The sequence below is a fragment of the Mytilus edulis genome, chromosome 2, assembly GCF_963676685.1.
Source record: "Mytilus edulis chromosome 2, xbMytEdul2.2, whole genome shotgun sequence".
NCBI classification, from domain to species: domain Eukaryota; kingdom Metazoa; phylum Mollusca; class Bivalvia; order Mytilida; family Mytilidae; genus Mytilus; species Mytilus edulis.
In genome coordinates, this window is record NC_092345.1 from 104,613,481 (window position 1) to 104,633,063 (window position 19,583).

Genomic DNA, 19,583 nt, shown 5'->3' on the forward strand with positions numbered 1-19,583 from the left:
TGACGGGATTTTTTTCTCTAAAAATAGAATCACATGGCGACTAGTTTACATTAGCTATGGAACTACAAGAATTTGTTCCAGTTAGGGTCCGGACCCTCCATGAAAACTGGCCAGAACTAGAGGTACCGTGAAATTTAGTTAGGATGCAAACTATGTCGACATGTTGTCAGGAAATCAAGATACTAAAACTGACCTTTATTAGTTTCCGTTCTCTAACATTAGTTTGCCTCAACCAAATGCTATGAAACTTATACTAAATGCTTATTACCACCAACAGAGGCATATATACATATGTCTCTGCCACAAAGTACAGATCAAGTATCGTGTAACTTCAACTGTTCTAGAGTTATATTAATGCCCCTTTACAAATGAAAAAAATGCCGAATTTAAGTTTCTGTTCTCTAACTTTAGTTTGCCTCAACCAAATGCAATGAAACTTACACACAATGCTTCTTACCAGTCAAAATGCAGATCAAAGTTTGAGTTTTGGGGTTGTCATTTTGACAGCTCTACTATAGTTATGCCCCTGTACATATGGAAAAATTGCATGCTGAATTCTTTGTTTCTGTTCTCTAACTTTAGTTTGCCTCCACCAAATGCTATACAGTAAACTTGTACACAATGATTTTTACCACAACATACAGATCAAGTTTGAACTTTGGGGTTGCCACTAAATTTTCCAGAGTTATGCCCCTTTACAAATGGAAAAAATTCTGATTTTTTTTGTTTCCATTCTCCAAATTAAATTTGCATCAACCAAACTTAGATCAAGTACAAATTTGGGTAGGGTCACTTTTACTGTTCTTCAGTCCCTTTATTATGTTTATAACATTATGATATGCAAGTAGGGACATCATCTGTGTCCCATGGACACAATCCCCATTTATTTTTTTATGAATTCAGTTGTATTGAAAAATGCATGTTTAACATTTAAAATCAGCTTCATATGAATTTTAGTATGAGTTTGTGGTGGTATTAGTATGCAATGGTTGTTGTAAATTAACTGATCATCAAATTTTAATCCAAGTATTGTTGGATTTGAGGTCAAATTTACCAGAAAACACAAACAACTCACTGTTGATTCATATTATTTATAGGGTATCAATTTTTTATCGATATCATTGGTACAGGTGAACCTCAAATTTAAATGTTAAAATAGTTCTCATGCAAATCCAGGATATCAGATATCCATGAAAATGCAAGTTTACTCAATCAATGAAAATTGGTACCCATAAAAATAAATAAAACTACAGTAATATAATTATGTAATATGATGGTTTATTTATAGGTGAGAGTGTATAGGAATCAAGACGGAATATCTACAAATGAAGTCTTTGAAAAAGCTACTTTTATGTTGAGTATGTATTATATATTGGCCTGTTATGTACTACTATTTAATCAAGGCAGTAACTATGCATCTTATCTTAGTGAGGCAAAATAATTCAGCCGAGCGAAGCGAGACGAATTTTTTTTTTTTTGAGGGTTTGAAATGAATGGTGCAAAATCCTGCATTCTAGGCATTTTTAGAGAGTTTGATAATGTTTTGAATTTGGACACTTTTATATAAATTTTTCATATTTTAAGACTTTTACTAACACCAATTTTTAACAACTTTATTTAAATTTACATGTAAGATAATCATCCAAATATCACTGATTTGAGTCTGCTGCCAGAACATAGAACAAATATCGATTCAGTAGAGTTTTCCAAATTTTTCTATGGCCGGTTCAGTCAAATCGTTTCAGAATCATAATTTGGTCTGCTGATATCCTTATCGCGATGAACATGGAGCATGGCAAGACCGCACAATCTCTCGCCACTCATGCATGCTCTTTTCCAAGTTTTCAGTTGTTTCAGGGCAGTCTGTGTTTCTAAAGGTAGCACATCATCATCAACACAATGATCAATGTCTTCTTCCAATTCCTTCTCCATCAGCAATTCGGTAGCAGCATCGGTAGTAACAGTTTTGTTTGCAAAAGGGAATTAAGCTTTCCTGTAAGCACCATCACCCAGTCGCAGTTACAAAATATTAAACTCGCTTTTATGCTGACAAAGAGTAGACAAACTAGGGATAGAATGAGATAAGATACATGTATATGATTCTATCTATAGAGTAAGTATATATGGGTAATGGGGAATTGGAATGGAGTTTTTGACGTTTGTAAATATAGTTCCGTAATTTCAAATTATGTCTGGAAATAGTTGGTGGTATTTTAGTTCCAGAATCTATAAATTTAGGGGTTAGGGTTTGGGGGTGTCCGATTCCGAAACCTCGAATTTAGGTGTCAGACCACCAATTACTCCCTCCAATTTAGAACGTATGTAAAAGTAGCCCTACTCTATAGTGCTTTTGATGTCCTTGTTTACTTAAACTAACCAACAAATTTGCAGAAATGAAACTTTTGGTGAAAGAGAAATATATCTAGATCATTTTGAGCCAAAATTTACTTGTCTATGAGTTTGCATTAAAAATTGAGGATTAATGCGCTCCATAGTTTACTAATTTTAGATTTCCAGAAAACCAGGTTTTTGTTTTGGAGTACCTCTGTTTGATGGTCAGTTATTTTGTTAGAAGGCTTTAAAGGTATGGTGAAAATTGGCATGTAGAAAGCTGATACATGTACAATTAAGGATATACCTGGTTTCTATGAAGTTAAACTTAAGGCAAAATATTTAGAAAGCTGTGAAAATTGCAAAATTTGGTTGAACTGATAGGTGATTGGTCTGACACCTTTAAAAGAAACGAAATTCCGTAGTCCCGAATCAGTAAAGACAAAATCCTGTGTTAAAGGTTCTACCATTCCTCAATAATATCAAATTGGAATATGGGATATTCTTTCAATTTTTAAGGTTAAAGAAACATGGATAAAAACTAATCCATGCATTCATGTTTCATGTTTCATATTATTTATATTTCATTTATCTGTAAAGAGAAAGTTTAAAGTTCGTGAAATGAATACGTAGACAGGACTGCCCCCTTGCGATGCCCAGTACTTGATTTGTCAAAAGTTCGTGAAACGGAGAAATGAATACGCAGACAGGACTGCCCTCTTCCGAAGACCAGTACTTTATTTGTCAGTCTACTTATCGGTTTTTGATTGTTCTAATGAAGTTATATGCAATACTCAGACTCTGTTCACAAAAAAAAAAATAGTTTACTAGAATTATTCCTTCTTTACCTTCAGTGTCGCTTTTCCTTTTCTGCAAGAGCCTGTTTTTAACTAAAGATCCATGATGATTATCGTTACTAGCTTAATGTAATCGAGAAACATCACCCGTTGAGATGCTGAGTTATATCCAGGAAGAATAGTTTAAAATGAATGATGACAAGTTATAGAAATTAAGGTTGAGACGGAACAACAAATGACTATTATATTTATCAAGGATTTGTATAGTTGTATATGTATAAAAAAAAAAAATCAGTGTCGAAATTTTAGTGAGGCAATTGCCTCACTTGCCTCAAGGGTAGTTACGGCCTTGTTAATGTTTGAATACTATTGTTTTCATCCAATGATTGGACTTGTAACTGGAGAGCTTGATTTGTTACCCAAAGTAATCCTTAACCCCTGCACAGGTAGCCACAGCTCTACTAACTTAACTAAACGAATATTCAACAGTGCAGCTGATGAAGGACGATAAAATTGTCAAGGGAAGCACAGTTACACTCCCCCCTTTCTATCTTAGAGGAGGCATTATACCATTTATGACAATTTACTTTTCAAACCCATGCTAAACATATTCAATCACTATTAAACACTTGGGTTTTTCCTGTTGAAGTGCCAATTATAACAGTAGAGCATGATTCTCATCAGTACATTAGATTGTGACTTCCAAACAGGAAACAAAGAACCTCTGTGTTCAAATTAAGAACTCACCAAGCTAAAGAAGCACTTGCCAAGCTCAAACAGTTATGGTTGGTTACATATCAACTACACAAGGGAAGCAACCCAGTCACATTTCCACCACCTCAGGAGTAATTATACTATTAAAACTCTATCTAGATAATCTCTAACCACTTTGGATTTTTGAGTTGTGCACCAAATATACAGTAAAGTAAAAATATTTCTAGAAAATCAAATGTTCATCTCTCTAATATGAGACCAGGATCTACATGTTTTAAGGTTCATCATAAGGAATTGAAAAATATGGCCGTGTTTACACCTCCAAAATTACTATGAGTACAGACAAACTTGTACATCCAGGAAAGTTTTAAGGCATGGCAGGAACTAGATATATAAAAGTTATATGAAGTCTACGTTTCAGAAAATTAAAAACTTACCTGGATTTTGATGTTCATTTTTTTCCAGTCTGCAGAAGATAGCAAAATAAACAAACACCAGAGTTTCATTTGATACGGTCCACTCAGTTACACAGTTTAAACATGTTAAATAACCTATTGTTTACAGGTGTCTCTGGTCCATCTATTGTCCATTTAAATCAATACTACTCACAACATTGATTATATGAGGGGAGCTTCTCAATCGTTTTCACTACTTAGTTAATTTTTGCACCTTCTGCAGGAACGAAAAAAAATGGATAGCAAAATCTAGAAAAGTTTATAATTTTCTGAAACATAAAATGCATTTAAAATTTATATATCTAGTTCCTGCCATCCCTTAAAACTGTTGCAGGTGTATAGGTTAATCTGTACTCAGAGTAAAATTTGGGGTGTAAATACAGCCATTTTAGCCAAAAGGTTATGATGAACCATAAATGTGTGCTCTAATCGAACGAGTCAAAGGAGTAATATTCTAGCTATACAGATTATGGCTGGTTAAGTACACAAACATATTTACTACCCAAGGGAAGTTATCCCATCACAGATTATGTTTGTTGTGAATGGATATACTGTCTCAATTTGGTTTAATGCTTGCAACTGGTAAGATGTTAAGACATTGATTAATTGGTTTTTTCCAAATGCATACTAAGTAATTAAATTAAATCTGCATTCACTACCATTGATGCAAAATAAGAAATACTGCTGAATTATTACAATTTTTTTGAATAATTGTGTTGTTTTATTGTCATAGCTTTTTGGGTGTGTACATTTCAGACTTGAAGCAAGCCAGCATTGAACATTTTTCCTTATTTTTGTTTGGAAAAAAGTTGAACAAAAGACTGAGAAATTGTGATTATCTCCCTTTAACACATGATGGTAAGTTATAATTAAAAGGAAAATATAATCCCACATTTTAATTTGTAGATTTGACTTGTTATTTAGAAAGATTTCACATTGAGAAAACATAGTAAGGTAAAAGAAAATGCATTTATATTTTATTTAAACAGTGAACCAACGCTTAATTAATCTTCAATACAATAGAATAGACAACTTTGAAGTTCTATGCATTTTCATCAAAAACTGTGGTTTTAATGAACGTCATTCGTGCATTTAGGGGTACCGTCACTTCTGTTCAAATGTTCAACAAGTGGTTGGAAAACTATGATGCTCTATTGCACGAATTATTTGGCAAATTTAATTCTCATATTTGACTATCAGCACTGACGTTCTAGGTTATCCTGCACAATGACAATCACTAAGACGCTGGATGATCAAGTTGAATAAAAACCAGAATGTTTAATTACTTGATATTATAGATCAACAAATTACATGTTTTAATTTAGAAAGAATTTCAAAACATTGTGTATAAATCAAGTATATATATATTGATAAAGCTGTAATTTTTCAGGTTTATTCATAAGGAAATGGTGTTTTGATGCTAGAACTGAAAAGAAGTTGTTAAAGGATACGGTAGCCTGTCACTTGATTTTTAGAGAGGCAGAATGGAATATCGAAAATGGTATGTAAATTTTAGAGATAGAAAAGAATATCCTCAGTAGTATATAAATCTGAGAGACAGAATGAAATATCCAGTATGGTTTCAGAGAGACAGAATAACAATTTTTCTCCTTCATATATTAGCCTCTTTTTTATTTCAAAGCATGTTCTCTCTTTAAATCTCACAGAAAAATCAGTCAGTATTATAGATGAATGCCAAATGAGGTATATGTGCTCCTTTGAGCCTCTTGTAGAGCAAAAGAAATTTGACATGTAAAACACAGCATTTTTTAAAGATTTAGATTTTTTCTTTTTTTAAATCACAGTAAATACAAATAAAATAAACTATGATATACTTTCACTATTTCACAGAATGACTACAAAATATGCAAACATCTGATCATTAAATCTTTTTTGATATCATTTTGGGCTAGTGTAAGGTTTAGGTATGGGTTAGGGTAAAATTTAGGTATGGGCTAGTGTAAGGTTTAGGTATGGGTTAGGGTAAGATTTGGGGATAAGGATAGTTTTGTATAGCTCTATATAAGTTGGGACCCCTAAAGTAAAAGAAGGCCATAATTTTGTGATATTTCTTTTTGTTTAAATGCAAGAAATAAATGCTCTGAAAAATATTTTAATATATTTACCAAAATAAACGGTGATTCATTTTATTTATAGGTTTCTTGAAACCAAGTACTGATCAGATAGATTTACTTGAAGGTATGTTACATCAAAAAATGACTTTTAATATCAAAATTACTTTTTTTAGCTCACCTGGCCAACAGGGCCATGTGAGCTTTCCCATCACTTGGGGCTGCTGTTGTCATCTGTTGACTTTCACAAAGATCATCTCCTCTGAAACTACTTGGTTACAGTCATCATTGGGGTATCTAGTTTTAAAAAAGTCTCCAATGACCCTGCCTGTCAATCAAAATCACCAACATGGATAAAAATAGAACATAGAGGTAGAATGAATGCTTTGTCTACTAATTTGAAAACAGCTATAAATTAACAAAATCTGTGACCTGGGCAGAAATGTTGAACTCTACAAATTATCTGCTTACATCAAAACTATCAGACAATTTCTAATTGGAATTATTGCCCTAAGATGACAAATTTTACTTCTTTTTTCTATTATCTTGAAAAGTGGAATAAAGAAACATTAGACTGCAAAACTAATCTGCAAGACAAGATTTTTAAATAAGTCTAAATTTTGGAAAATCCCCAATCAACTCCATTCTGTAGACATTGTCTAGCTATTAACTTATTCTGTTTAAATTTCTATTTATATAAATATTGTACATTTTTAGATTTTGGGCAAAAACAGCATAAAATGGGAACGTTTTTATTAGGAAATACTGCCATAGCATACCTTTTGTAATACCATACATTTTTATCTCAATATTATCTTTTATTCCCTTTGAAAATATGTAGATGTTTATATTTGTAGAATATTCTTATGAGAGCATGAATGTTTATATTTGTAGAATATTCTGACGAAAGATTCAGGTGTGAAGAGAAATATATATTATTGTGTCATTCCATACCAGATTATTTTGATGTACATCTAGAAGACTGTGTAGTTTTAAAGAATGAGGTAATACAATCATAAGTCCAAATCATTTTTACAATTACTTTTTTTTTAAGGATTTCTGATGTTTTAAGTAAAATGCATTGCTTGCTGTTCGGTGTGATCCAAGGCTCTGTGTTGAACACCGTACTTTGGCCTATAATGGTTCACTTTTACAAATTGTGGCTTGGATAGAGAATTGTCTCATTGGCACTCATACCACATCTTCTTATTTTTATCAAAAAGAACTTTGCCAAAATTTGTTTTTAACTTTTTTTTTAATAGAGCTTCCAATAATTTTCTATTGGCACCTTAAATTCTCTTCTTTTTGTTATTAAGTCTCCCAAACAAAGTTTGGAGACTTATTGTTTTTGCTCAGTTCTTATTATTTTTATTATTCTTCTTCTTTTTCTTTTTCTTTTTCTTCCGCCACATTAAAAATGTCACATTAAAAATTAAATAAGTCCGCAGCGTTTCTCCACAACCCCTGGTCAGATTAACTTAGGGTTTCATAGAATGTAAGACTAATATGTCTAGGTGAGCCATCAATCTTTAGTTTGTGCATTGGGGTCTATTAAGGGGTATTTTGGGGGGCAGAAAGAAGGGAGGGGTTTACTATAGAACCCTATAGGATTTTATTTTCTACAATTTCCAAATGAATATAACTTGAAAACTGTAAGTGATAGATACATATAGTCTTCAGAAATGATTAAAGGACAATAAAACAAATCACATGAAATATAGGGGGAGTCCCTGGGGGGTCATCCCCACCCCTTCAATTTGAGAATATGCTTTTATCTTGTAAACGGTCCAGATCCCCACCCCTAAACCTCATATATTTTTGAATGGGACGATATAAAACTAATCAAATTAAAATTAAAGGGAAGTCCTCTTGGGTCATCCCCACCCCTTCAATTTGAGAATATGCTTTTATCTTGTAAACGGTCCAGATCCCCACCCCTAAACCATATATAATATTCTTGTAGGGGACAATAAAACAAATGAAATGAAATATAAGGGAAGTCCCTAGGGGGTCACCCCACCCCCTCTTGTTTGAAAACTTGTAAACGGTCAACATCCCCACCCCTAAACCATATATATTCTTGTATGGGACAATAAAACTAATCAAATGAAATTAAATGGAAGTTCCTTCGGGTCATCCCCACCCCGTTCAATTTGAGAATGTACTATTCTCTTGTAAACTGCCCAGATCCCCACCCCTAAACCATATATATTCTTGTTGGGGACAATAAAACAAATGAAAATGAAATAAAAGGGAAGTTCTGAGGGGGTCACCCCACCCCCTCTTGTGTGAAAACTTGTAAACGGTCAACATCCCCACCCCTAAACCATATATATACTTGTAGGGGACAATAAAACAAATGAAATGATATAAAAGGGAAGTCCTGAGGGGGTCACTCCACTCCCTCTTGTTTGAAAACTTGTAAACGGTCAACATCCCAACCCCTAAACCATATATATTCATGTATGGGACAAAAAGGCTTATCAAATGAAATTAAAGGGAAGTTCCTGGGGGTCGCCCCCACCCTGTTCAATTTGAGAATGTGCTATTATCTTGTAAACGGTCCAGATCCCCACCCCTAAACCATATATATTCTTGTAGGGGACAATAAAACAAATGAAATGAAATAAAAGGGAAGTCCCTAGGGGGTCACCCCACCCCCTCTTGTTTGAAAACTTGTAAACGGTCAACATCCCCACCCCTAAACCATATATATTCTTGTATGGGACAATAAAACTAATCAAAATGAAATTAAATGGAAGTTCCTTGGGGTCACCCCCACCCTGTTCAATTTGAGAATGTACTATTCTCTTGTAAACGGTCCAGATCCCCACCCCTAAACCATATATATTCTTGTATGGGACAATAAAACAAATCAAATGAAATGTAGGTAAAGTCCCTGGGGGTCATCACCACCCCCTCCTGTTTGAATACGTGTAAATGGTGGAGATCCCCACTTGTAAGCCATATATATTCTTGTATGGGACAAAAAATCAAATGAAATGAACATGGGACCATATGAATGGCGAGTTATGGGAGCTTTGTTTGGGAGACTTCGTAACAGCATCCTGTTACAATTACTTCTTGTTAACACATGTATTAGATTGGATATGAGTAAAAGATGATTTGGGTTGTATGTAAATAAGACAGAAACCCAATGACTAAAAAAAACATCAACAAACCCTCATCTATATGAAAGACATTTTAATCAATTCAATTGAAAGTAATAAGAACATGTGGTATGTCGCAAATCAGACAACTCTCACAAGAGATAAATTGACATAGAATTTTTTTATTTTTTTTTAAACATTAAGTTAAAAAAAAATACCAGAAACTACATGGCCAATATTCAAAAGAAAAGTGATGAAAAGACAAACATTCTGCAATTAAGCTATTCTTTGATAATAAAATATTTTTTGAAAATTATGAAGTCACTGTTTTGTAATCCATCTTTATAATTTGTAGGATGAATGTAGGTGCCATGTTCAAGTAAATGTCTCTCATCTGAAGATTAATACACAAGGTAAATTATATTATATCTTTTTATTCACAAACTGTATTAACAAGAAGGATCAGTGGGGCTGCCCTTCCCTGAATTAAACTGGACAAACCTGTTATTTATTTTGACTGTACACTGAAAATATTCTAGCACAAAATACACAACATGTCTGATGACTACGACTGGATTGTTGCAATGTGTGATATGTATACCAACAAGTCCCCTGAATTATCATTGAAGTTGTGGAAAAATGACATCAAGAGGTCAACATTCAAACTTGAACAATAGACTTAGTGTCTATACAGTACGTTCAGCTTTATATATAGCAGGGAGATAAGTCATTAATTAATATAAGAAAGACTTTCAAAGCAAAGACTTTTAATACTGTGGATTCATTATACTTCTTTGCATTCAAATGTTCATGGATTGTGTTGGTAAAGGCACACCAAATATTCAAATGTTTAAGGAAGTAGGAATTTCTTAGATAGACTAGTAAGAAAAGTTTTCAAAAGAAATACAATTTTTCTTCAATCCACGAGAAGTTTACTTATTTTATGGCCCTGCAACAAAGTTGTCGGTGCCATATAGTTTTACCCTTGTCCGTCATTCTGTCATTCCACAACAAACCATTATACTGAGTTTTTTTCTAAACATCTTCAGATATGCTAATTTTTGACGAAATTACTGGCTTTAGACTTTGATAAATTGTTGAAAATCACAGTTATTCGTACTTTTTTTCTAAACACCTTTAGATATTGGGCTGGATTTTGGTATGTCAGTTCACCATGATGAGTTATAGATCAAGTTTAAGTTTAGTTCCGCCCTGCTGATTTTTGCCGAAATTAAGGGTTTATGATAAAATTGTTGAAAATCACACGTTATACTCTTTTTTCTATACGCCTTCAGATTATGAGCTGAGTTTTTTGTATACGTGAGACTACCATCATGTTTGTGTCCACATGTGTTGTTGAAATAGCAGATTTTTCTTTTTTTTGAGATGGGGCCATTCATGTCGTTATGACACATCTAGTTTTTGCATGCAAAATAGTTTTTCTTTTTTTTTGGCAATTACTTCAATGTTGATATGAAAGTAATCTGGCATTTTTATAACTCTTGGATATTTAAAATTTCAGATGTTGATGTGACAGTGTTACCATGGTTCTGTGTTAAACATTGGACATATGAAGCCCTCCAAAAAAGGATGATATTTGTTTACATCGATGATAAATTAATGGATGAAACCATAACAGTTGTTACAGACCAGGTGGAATATCTAGCTGATGTCGTTAATCAGTGTTTCAAAACAATTCAGGTAGATTTCTGTACCTCACTAACTGTTATTTCACCATTATATATCATACTTTAGAAACTACACCTTTTTAATCATTTCCCACTAAATTTACTTTTCCTTACAATAATATACAGCCTCGGCAAATGAATGGATGAATTGAAACAATAAAACTTATTGGTCCAACATTAAGAAAATAATGAAATCAATGTGAAGGTAGACTAATTTGTAATTTCTTTCAATTTGGAGTAGTTGGAATTGAATTATGTGACCTGATGTAGTTTTCACAGATTATAACAGGTATCAATAAGTTCCTGTTGTTAAAGGTCATTAACCATCTAGACAAACTATAAATTCTTATTTATTTAAACTCAGGAAGAAAGTCAGATCTGTAACCAGTTTTATTTCTTTTATATTGGTAGAAAGAAGAAAAGGATACACCTAGATTCTATTCTGAAATGGTTTCTAAAACAGAAGAAGGCAATATATCATATCAGAATCCATTGTTTGATTGGGAACAGACTGAGCTACATTATAAAAGTCAGCATTAATAAACTGTATAGCCATTTCTTGTTAAAACAACAGAGTAACTAATTTTATTATCATTTGTTATTGCCTCCACAAAGTTTTAAGTGTGGTGGTGTACTGTTTCCAGCATTTTAATGTGTGACTTATAGACAACTTACAATACAGTTGAATGAATAGGAATGTAATTTTGGAGGAGGTAGCATTTTGCCATTTGTTACAGCATTTAAATGATGTGCTTTCAAATTATTTATTGAATTTGGAATAATTAAACCACTTTTAATGAATCTCATGCACAGCCATATGTGTTCTTAAATTGCTGTATTTTCAGATTTTAGAAATCATGCAAGTTAATGAAAGCATACGACAATCAACTTTTACATATTTTACATGATGTTTTTTTTTTTATTTTATAGTTTTGTTTCTATCCTTGTATTTAAGATTGATTTATTTATTTTCCCCAAAGCATTTGAAGAAATAAGAAAAGTATTAGATCTGCCATCAATTTCCATTCTGACATTTTGTACAAAATATTTTGACAGATTCTTCTTTAAAGTTTCATGTTCTTCTTTGTAGACTTATTTAATGATGTTATGCAATGATTGTAACTCAAAAATTTGAAGGATTTGTGTCTTAAACACACTTCTATTCTATCTGCACAACAGTTCATTCAGATTATCTTCCCTGAACAGTATTTTTTTTTATCTATTCCTGACATCATGTTTTGTATTTTGTTTCACTCAATAAGAAGACAATCATATAATATCATCATTTGTATTCTGCAGTTTTGTTTTTTACCAATTTATTTCTACCTGCTGAGAAATTTTGACCAATGGGACCAAACTGTTGTTATACTGTGTGATGTCTGTTCTATGTTCGGGTTGTTGTCTCTTTGACACATTCCCCATTTCCATTTTCAATTTTAATTGAACTATACAGTTGCAAAATTATGATCTTTTTATGATAATCGAATTCCCCTGTTTCAATGCTAAATACATGGTTTCAAGTTTTGTTAAACATTTTTCTCTTATTTTGTTTATACAGTAATGTAAAAGGTATTGATTCTAGTAATATCATGTTTTAACATCTTTAATAAAAGTTGTTTCCCCTTGCCAAAACTAAAAGAGAAAATCTTTGATGCGTGAAAAAGACTTTCATTCTATATTTATACAGAAAATATCTTTAAAAAGAAGGACAATGTCTAAAAAAAATTTAATACTTCTTTTTTATAATCTGCCCATCCATTTTGTTAAGTGGATCTCCTGAAATAATAGTTAAGTAGATGATCCTTTTTTTTGTTAAAGAGTTATTGCCCTTTTACACTTTTATGCCTTTATGATTTTTATTAACACATCCCCTCAGAGCTTATGCTGGTCATGTGTAAATTTGTCATACTGTTAAATGAAACATATTTATAGTGTGACTAACAAGGTTTTCTACTTATTGTGTGAGAAAAAGTTTTTTTTTTTTACTTCTTAATGCATATTTAGGGTAAGGTGACTGGAGTTTAAAGAAATTCAACCTCACTCCAGTGCAAAATAATGTAATTAATTTCTATGCAAACTGTGATATTTTGATTTGTATTGTTATTTATATATTGTTTTAATAATGTTCTGTTTTAGATTTATACATGAAATAATCTAGCTTTTATATATACAAAAATATATTTTAATTAAAAATCGAAAAGATTTTTGTTTGGATTTTGTATCTCTACAGACTATACTTATTCCAGAAATCAGATCATACCATGTACACAACTTCCCGATTATATCAATCTGTCAGTTACTTTTTGGGTCAGGTGGTGTGTTCTCATTGGTTGGATTCCTTCATCGGTCATCCTTGTCACCTTCTTTCTTTTCGTTGTTTTCAAACGGCTGTAAACATTTACTTAAATCTTCTCTAAATTTACTCAGTCATTCGGAACCTAACTTTATCAATACAGTTGAGTCTAATTAATAAATGTGTCCGATTATCCTGCCTGCCAACTGACATGGCAAACTTGCCTTAAGGGGGCTCGCGGGTATAAATAAAAAAAAAATCTAATATAGGATTTCGCATATATTTTGTTATAAAAATTAATTTATCATATACTCAATAGAAAAATGAAATAAAAAAATGGGGTCGCCCTTCATTTAAGCTCACAATCTGCCTCCTAAAGAAGCATACATTTTTGTTAATGTCCTTTTTCTGTTGAGCTAATAGGAGAAATAGAGGTAATATCGAAATAAAAAAAGAACCTAATTACAGAAATCGCTTTAATTTTACAATTATTTAGTTTATGTACAGCTGATTTGATAACAATAATAAAAAATATAGGTCATGGAGTTAAAAAAGATATTCAATTTTAATGCCAAAAAATGGCTTTTTTGCACCAAAGGGAGATAATTTGGAACTTTTTCAATGATATAAACATTTTAAAAGTCATCTGAGGCAAAACTAAAATCGATTTTTTGGGGTGATTTTTGTACCATATCATAAAGTAATGACTAATAGTGTAGTAAATAAAATTTGTAATGAAAAAAAAAATATTTATTTTTTTGCTGAAATTTTTGTACCCGCGATCCTCCTTAAAATGGATCAGAAAAATTTTGTCAATTATCTTGAAAACCCATATAGATGGAAGAGATCTGAAAGGGTAACAATTTTCAGAATTTAATATATACCTACTATACATTTTATGATTTACTCAACTTTCATCAATAGTAATTGAAAAATAAATTGTAAAATCAGAAATCATTGTGATGTTTTTATTTTTGCAAAAAATGGGACAGGGTTATCATTGCAAAAAATTAAAACTAGCATTTTGAAATTTTTGATGTGAATCAAACAGGATTTTTCTAAATATCACAAAAATTTAAATCGTATTTTAGTCTAACATGACAAAATCGCAATATGAAACGCACGCAAAAATTTCTGAATTTACAGTAGGCAAATTTAAGTCAATTGTCCTGTTTTTGCTGTGACCAAGATATTTGAGCAATCCCTACAAAAGTGACATTCCCAACTAGCACAATACCAAGGCAGGCAATATATTGAAGCGACCCTCTGTACATTTATTGTGGAACGCTAGTATATAACCATAATATCAGGCAAGAAATTGATACCACAAAGTTATGCTCTGCTTATGCTCTGCTTTAAAACTTTTCAACATTTAGCAAAAGTTGGAGAATTTCTGACAAAACTCTCTTGATGTTAGTGGAACATGTCATGTTTGTAACTTTTTGTGTAAATAGCATACCTTACATTAACAGATGCTGTTACCAGAATATTTGAGAGTGCCCTATTTAAGGGCCCAATAAAGATGCCTTTAATATCACATTACATACAGATACATAACATAAAGGATCAAAAACCCAGGTTCTGAGTTCATACTCTTAGACATCAGTAGAGTTGGATTAAACATGTGAAGAAAGACATAGAAAAACACTAACTTAAACCTAAATAAAAGTGCCTGCATGCACAGATGGGTAAATATTGCTTTAATTTTTCATTGGGGGTTAGAATAAAACATGGCATTGTAAAAATATAGTTTGTAATTGACTCAACTACAATTACCGGTATATATGGACAAAGGGAGATAACTCAAATTTTACAGTTTACTTTAACAATGACATTTTTAGAACAGATTACTGCACCATGCACAAGTTTTGTAATTTTCATGACAAGATCATATTGCAACTGAATATCCAAACAAACCCCGCCACTTTCTGTATGTATGTGCCTGTCCCAAGTCAGCAGACTGTAATTCAGTGGTTGTTGTTTGTTTATGTGTTACATATTTGTTTTTTTGCTAATTTTTATGCCCCACCTACGACAGTAGAGGGGCATTATGTTTTCTGGTCTGTGCGTGCGTCCGTCCGTCCGTCCGTCTGTCCCGCTTCAGGTTAAAATTTTTGGTCAAGGTAGTTTTTGATGAAGTTTAAGTCCAATCGACTTCAAACTTAGTACACATGTCCCCTATGATATGATCTTTCTAATTTTAATGCCAAATTAGAGTTTTTACCCCAATTTCACGGTCCACTGAACATGGAAAATGATAGTGCGAGTGGGGCATTCGTGTACTGAGGACACATTCTTGTTTGTGCATAAATTAGGCCGCTTGTTTTACATTGTCATTTCAGGGCCTTTTATAGCTGATTATGTGGTATGGGCTTTGCTCATTGTTGATGGCCGTATGGTAACCTATAGTTGTTAATTTCTGTGTCATTTGGTCTCTTGTGGAGAGTTGTCTCATTGGCAATCATATCAAATTTTCTTTTTTATATATATTTCATTGACAGGATGTTTAGAATGTTTTGATCAATGCACTATATTAAGTGCATCTCAAAATTAATGATAAACCTTGGAAGATTTAGAAATCATGCAATCTTTACCCAAAAACCTCCTATTGCTTATTATATCAGAAGACTTATTCTAAAAAGACTTCTTGTGAACTAATTTTTGTTATAAATATGCATGGTCTGAATACACAGTTATCGTCCTTTGATTTTCTTTGTCCACGAATATAGTCCTTAGTGCGGACAGTGTGTTACTTGACAATTTTTTTTTATACCCCTTCCAAATTTATTTCTCCATGTTTTATGCCTCATATAGCAAGTAGGGGGTGAAATGACACTGTAAAAAAAAATTTGGGTCATAAATATTAATGTAAAGTAGTGATTAGGTCCAGCTGAAAAAGGTAAAAAATTAGCACTTCAGAAGCTGTCAAAAGATTTCAAGACCCCTTAATAACATAAAATTGTCCATATTTTGAGTAAGAGCTGATGAAGTTTTCTATAATTTTGATATAATTTGTCCCAAAAGTAGTACAACACACTGTAAAAATATTATTGAGAAAGCGCAGGTGAGATTTTTAAAATTTTCATTTATTGTCTAAAAGAAATGCACTACGAAATAACTGTGTACTCGGACCGCATTGTATATCAAAGATTAACAGACACAAAAAGAACTTTTTTTTTAATTTGTAATTTCATAATGATTATGCTAAACATAACTCGAAAATAGATATAAACACTGAAAATATTGAATATATATATTAAGGTCGGAACTGTTATACATGTTTTAGCTATTCTAATAATACCGGGAGATAACTCTATGTGGGAAATCCCCTATAAGGAAAAATATCTTGGGCTAACCTGTTTACTGTAGGCTATTTACAGTCCAACTTATACAGCTATTGGCAACTCTGAAACCTAAAACAGACATAGTTTTCAATTGATTGAATGATTTATATGTTAGTAAGTTATTTTTATTTTTAAAGTAAGAAGCTTAGAATATACATGTGGCAATTCATAATATTTGTATAACCAGTAATAAAATTGCTGGCACTAATAAGCCACTTTCATTTTCATAATACATTGGTATGCATATATAATAACTTTGGCTGCTGATTATAGAAAAATGTAGGTAAATTTCATTTAAAGTCAGCAAATATATCTATATTTAAAAAGTGTTTTAGTTCTAACAGTTCTTGCTAAGATATGACAAAAATCAATTGTAGGAGATTTGGGATTCCAGGAGTTTTAACTACCCCTTTTTTCTTTGAAGATCAATGTTTTTGTCCTGGGTTGGACCCCCTTTTAAAATTGGCTGGATCTGCCCCTGAAAGTCTCATACATGCATGGTTATTTAACTTTTATAAATTGTTACTTGGATGGAGAGTTGTTTGATTGGCACTCATAAATGTACCACATCTTCCTATATCTATGTATTTGTTAAAACTTAGAAATCTTTTTGGACATATATGACCCTGATATTCAGTTGTTTATGAGTCGCAGATCTTGTATAATGAAATCGCTTTACAAGTTCTGCTAATATTAAAAAAAAAGCACACATAATTTTATTTCTGAAATATAACATTATAGAGACAAATAATTTATATACAATGGGTAGAATTACAATTTTACACATCATATAAATGTATACAAAACTATACATAGCAATATAAATAACATGTTGATGGAAACTAGATACTACATCCAAATTTAGATGATAAACTTTCCAGAAGCTCATTGTATGTTGTCTCTGCTTGTATACTTTATCAACTCTAACATGTCTAAATTAAGCTTATTTATTTATTATTACATCTGCTTATTATTTAGCACCTATAGAAAAGTCAAATCTGCACATATATTTCAGGATTTAGTTGGTGAATTCTGCATTTAATTGATTAATTAAGCAACTTATATAATAATTTTCATCTTTTTGGAAAATGACGCAGTCATTGTTCCATTACTGGCGACCTGAACTTCATTACATTTCTCTGCCTACCGCGCTTGGTTTCGTATTTACTATTTTCTATACAAACTGGAATCTGCTTGTGTTATCATTAATTATGCATGAGAGGTCATTGTGTAGTAATCAGCCAGGAACCAGTTTACAAACTAACTGGTTTCTGCTTGTATTCCACTACACTCGGACATAGTGTTGTAGTTTGATGGGAACCAGTTTAGAATTTGTAAACTACAAAACGTAATCGGTTATTGTTCATTCCGTTTTGGTGTTTCATACCGACTTTTATGGTTTGAATAAGCTTAATACCCTTCAAACATTAATGTGATAGGTATATTAAAGACTGTTTTACAAAAGGATGGAACTGTTTTGCTTTCAAAGTCGTACTATAGTGATATCTGTTATGTACGGATTTCCACTCTCACCGGTTAATTTCATTTTTTACACGTGCTTTTGAAACTTCCTGTTTAAACATCGCAAGTTTTAAAATTGTTTTTTGAGTGAATTTAACTTATTTTAACAATCATGAAGCGTTCCAGAATCATTTTCAAGCAGTTTCTTCTTCTCTTGGATGATGGAAAATAGGTTTTTCTCAAGAAAATACCGCAAACGATCGCAGAGGAATTGAAACGTACAAGTCAAGTCGGCACCTGGTTAAATTGGCATCTAGTCAAATCGGCACCTATTTGACGTCAATTCGGCATCCAATAATATTTGTTATAATATTTTCTATTCAATTAATTAATAACTGTTACCAAGTACATAGTGAATATGTTGTTGTGTATTTAGGTAAACAACGAAACCCTTACCCAAGCTGTTGATTTAACAATTAGACAATTATTAAAAAAAAAATGGAAAACTATGAGCCCCTTTCAATAAATCAAACTTTCATGCCAAATAATAAGCAAATTTAAGGTGTTTTTTTTCAGTAAAGTTTAAAAAGCATTAAACAAACAATCCTGTAAAATGCTCAACTGGTTTAAATAATGCATAAAAATATCCAATATCTCATGTATTAGTCCAAATAATTATGACGTCTGGCAAGGCTATTTTATTTTTTTTCTGTGACGTCTTCCTACGAAGTTCGTATGAAGGCTTTCTTAGGAAGGCGTCCCAGAAACAAATTAACATAGCCTTGCGGTCATAGAAAGGTGTCCCAGAATAAAATTAAAAAAGCCTTGCCAGACGTAATAATTATTTTGACTACTCATATATATATCATTAAAAATACACCAAAAATGTCATTTAGTTGAGAAAAATAAATATATACAAAATGTACAATGAACACCCAAAAATGTGAAAGTTAGTATTTAACTCTTTTTGCTTAAATACACTGTACTGAAAAAAATTCTGGCAACCCCTTACTTATTTTTACTCTTTTTGCTTAAAATACTGTTAAAATATATATTTAACATGGGTGACGAATTGACTATATCAGGTGTCGATTTAACCAGGTGCTGATTTGTCCAGGTGCCAATTTAACCAGGTGCCGGTTTGACTAGAATTCTTTGACAAATGTTTGAAATTACCTGAGTTTCATTAGACCTTTGATAACAGTAACAAAAAGATTATTTACTTAATATTTTGTGGTATCAGGTCTGTTCGCGCCCAATACACTTTCGCACCTTGCAGGTTTGCACCTCGCACGTTCGCACCCAAGGTCCGTTCGCA

At 32.1% G+C, this 19,583-nt stretch overlaps 2 protein-coding genes across 4 annotated transcripts in view; both read left to right on the forward strand.

Moving 5' to 3' along the window:
* Positions 1 to 4: 4 nt before the first annotated feature.
* On the forward strand, positions 5 to 13,370 carry LOC139513790 (uncharacterized). The gene is made up of 9 exons (XM_071302597.1): positions 5 to 122; positions 1,289 to 1,358; positions 5,054 to 5,155; positions 5,688 to 5,798; positions 6,455 to 6,496; positions 7,264 to 7,373; positions 9,835 to 9,892; positions 11,002 to 11,180; positions 11,579 to 13,370. Exons 1-9 carry the CDS (start codon positions 57 to 59, stop codon positions 11,705 to 11,707), a joined length of 867 nt encoding a protein of 288 aa, XP_071158698.1. The 5' UTR covers positions 5 to 56; the 3' UTR covers positions 11,708 to 13,370.
* Positions 13,371 to 16,762: 3,392 nt separating this feature from the next.
* Positions 16,763 to 19,583, forward strand: part of LOC139513779 (uncharacterized) — a 36,587-nt gene continuing 33,766 nt past the window's right edge. For 2 of the 3 annotated variants that reach the window (XM_071302578.1, XM_071302577.1), the window contains exon 1: positions 16,785 to 16,914. The gene's annotated coding sequence lies outside the window, so the exon portion shown is untranslated. Of the gene's footprint in view, positions 16,915 to 19,583 lie in introns of all 3 variants that reach the window. The other variant, XM_071302575.1, reaches the window with a different exon arrangement.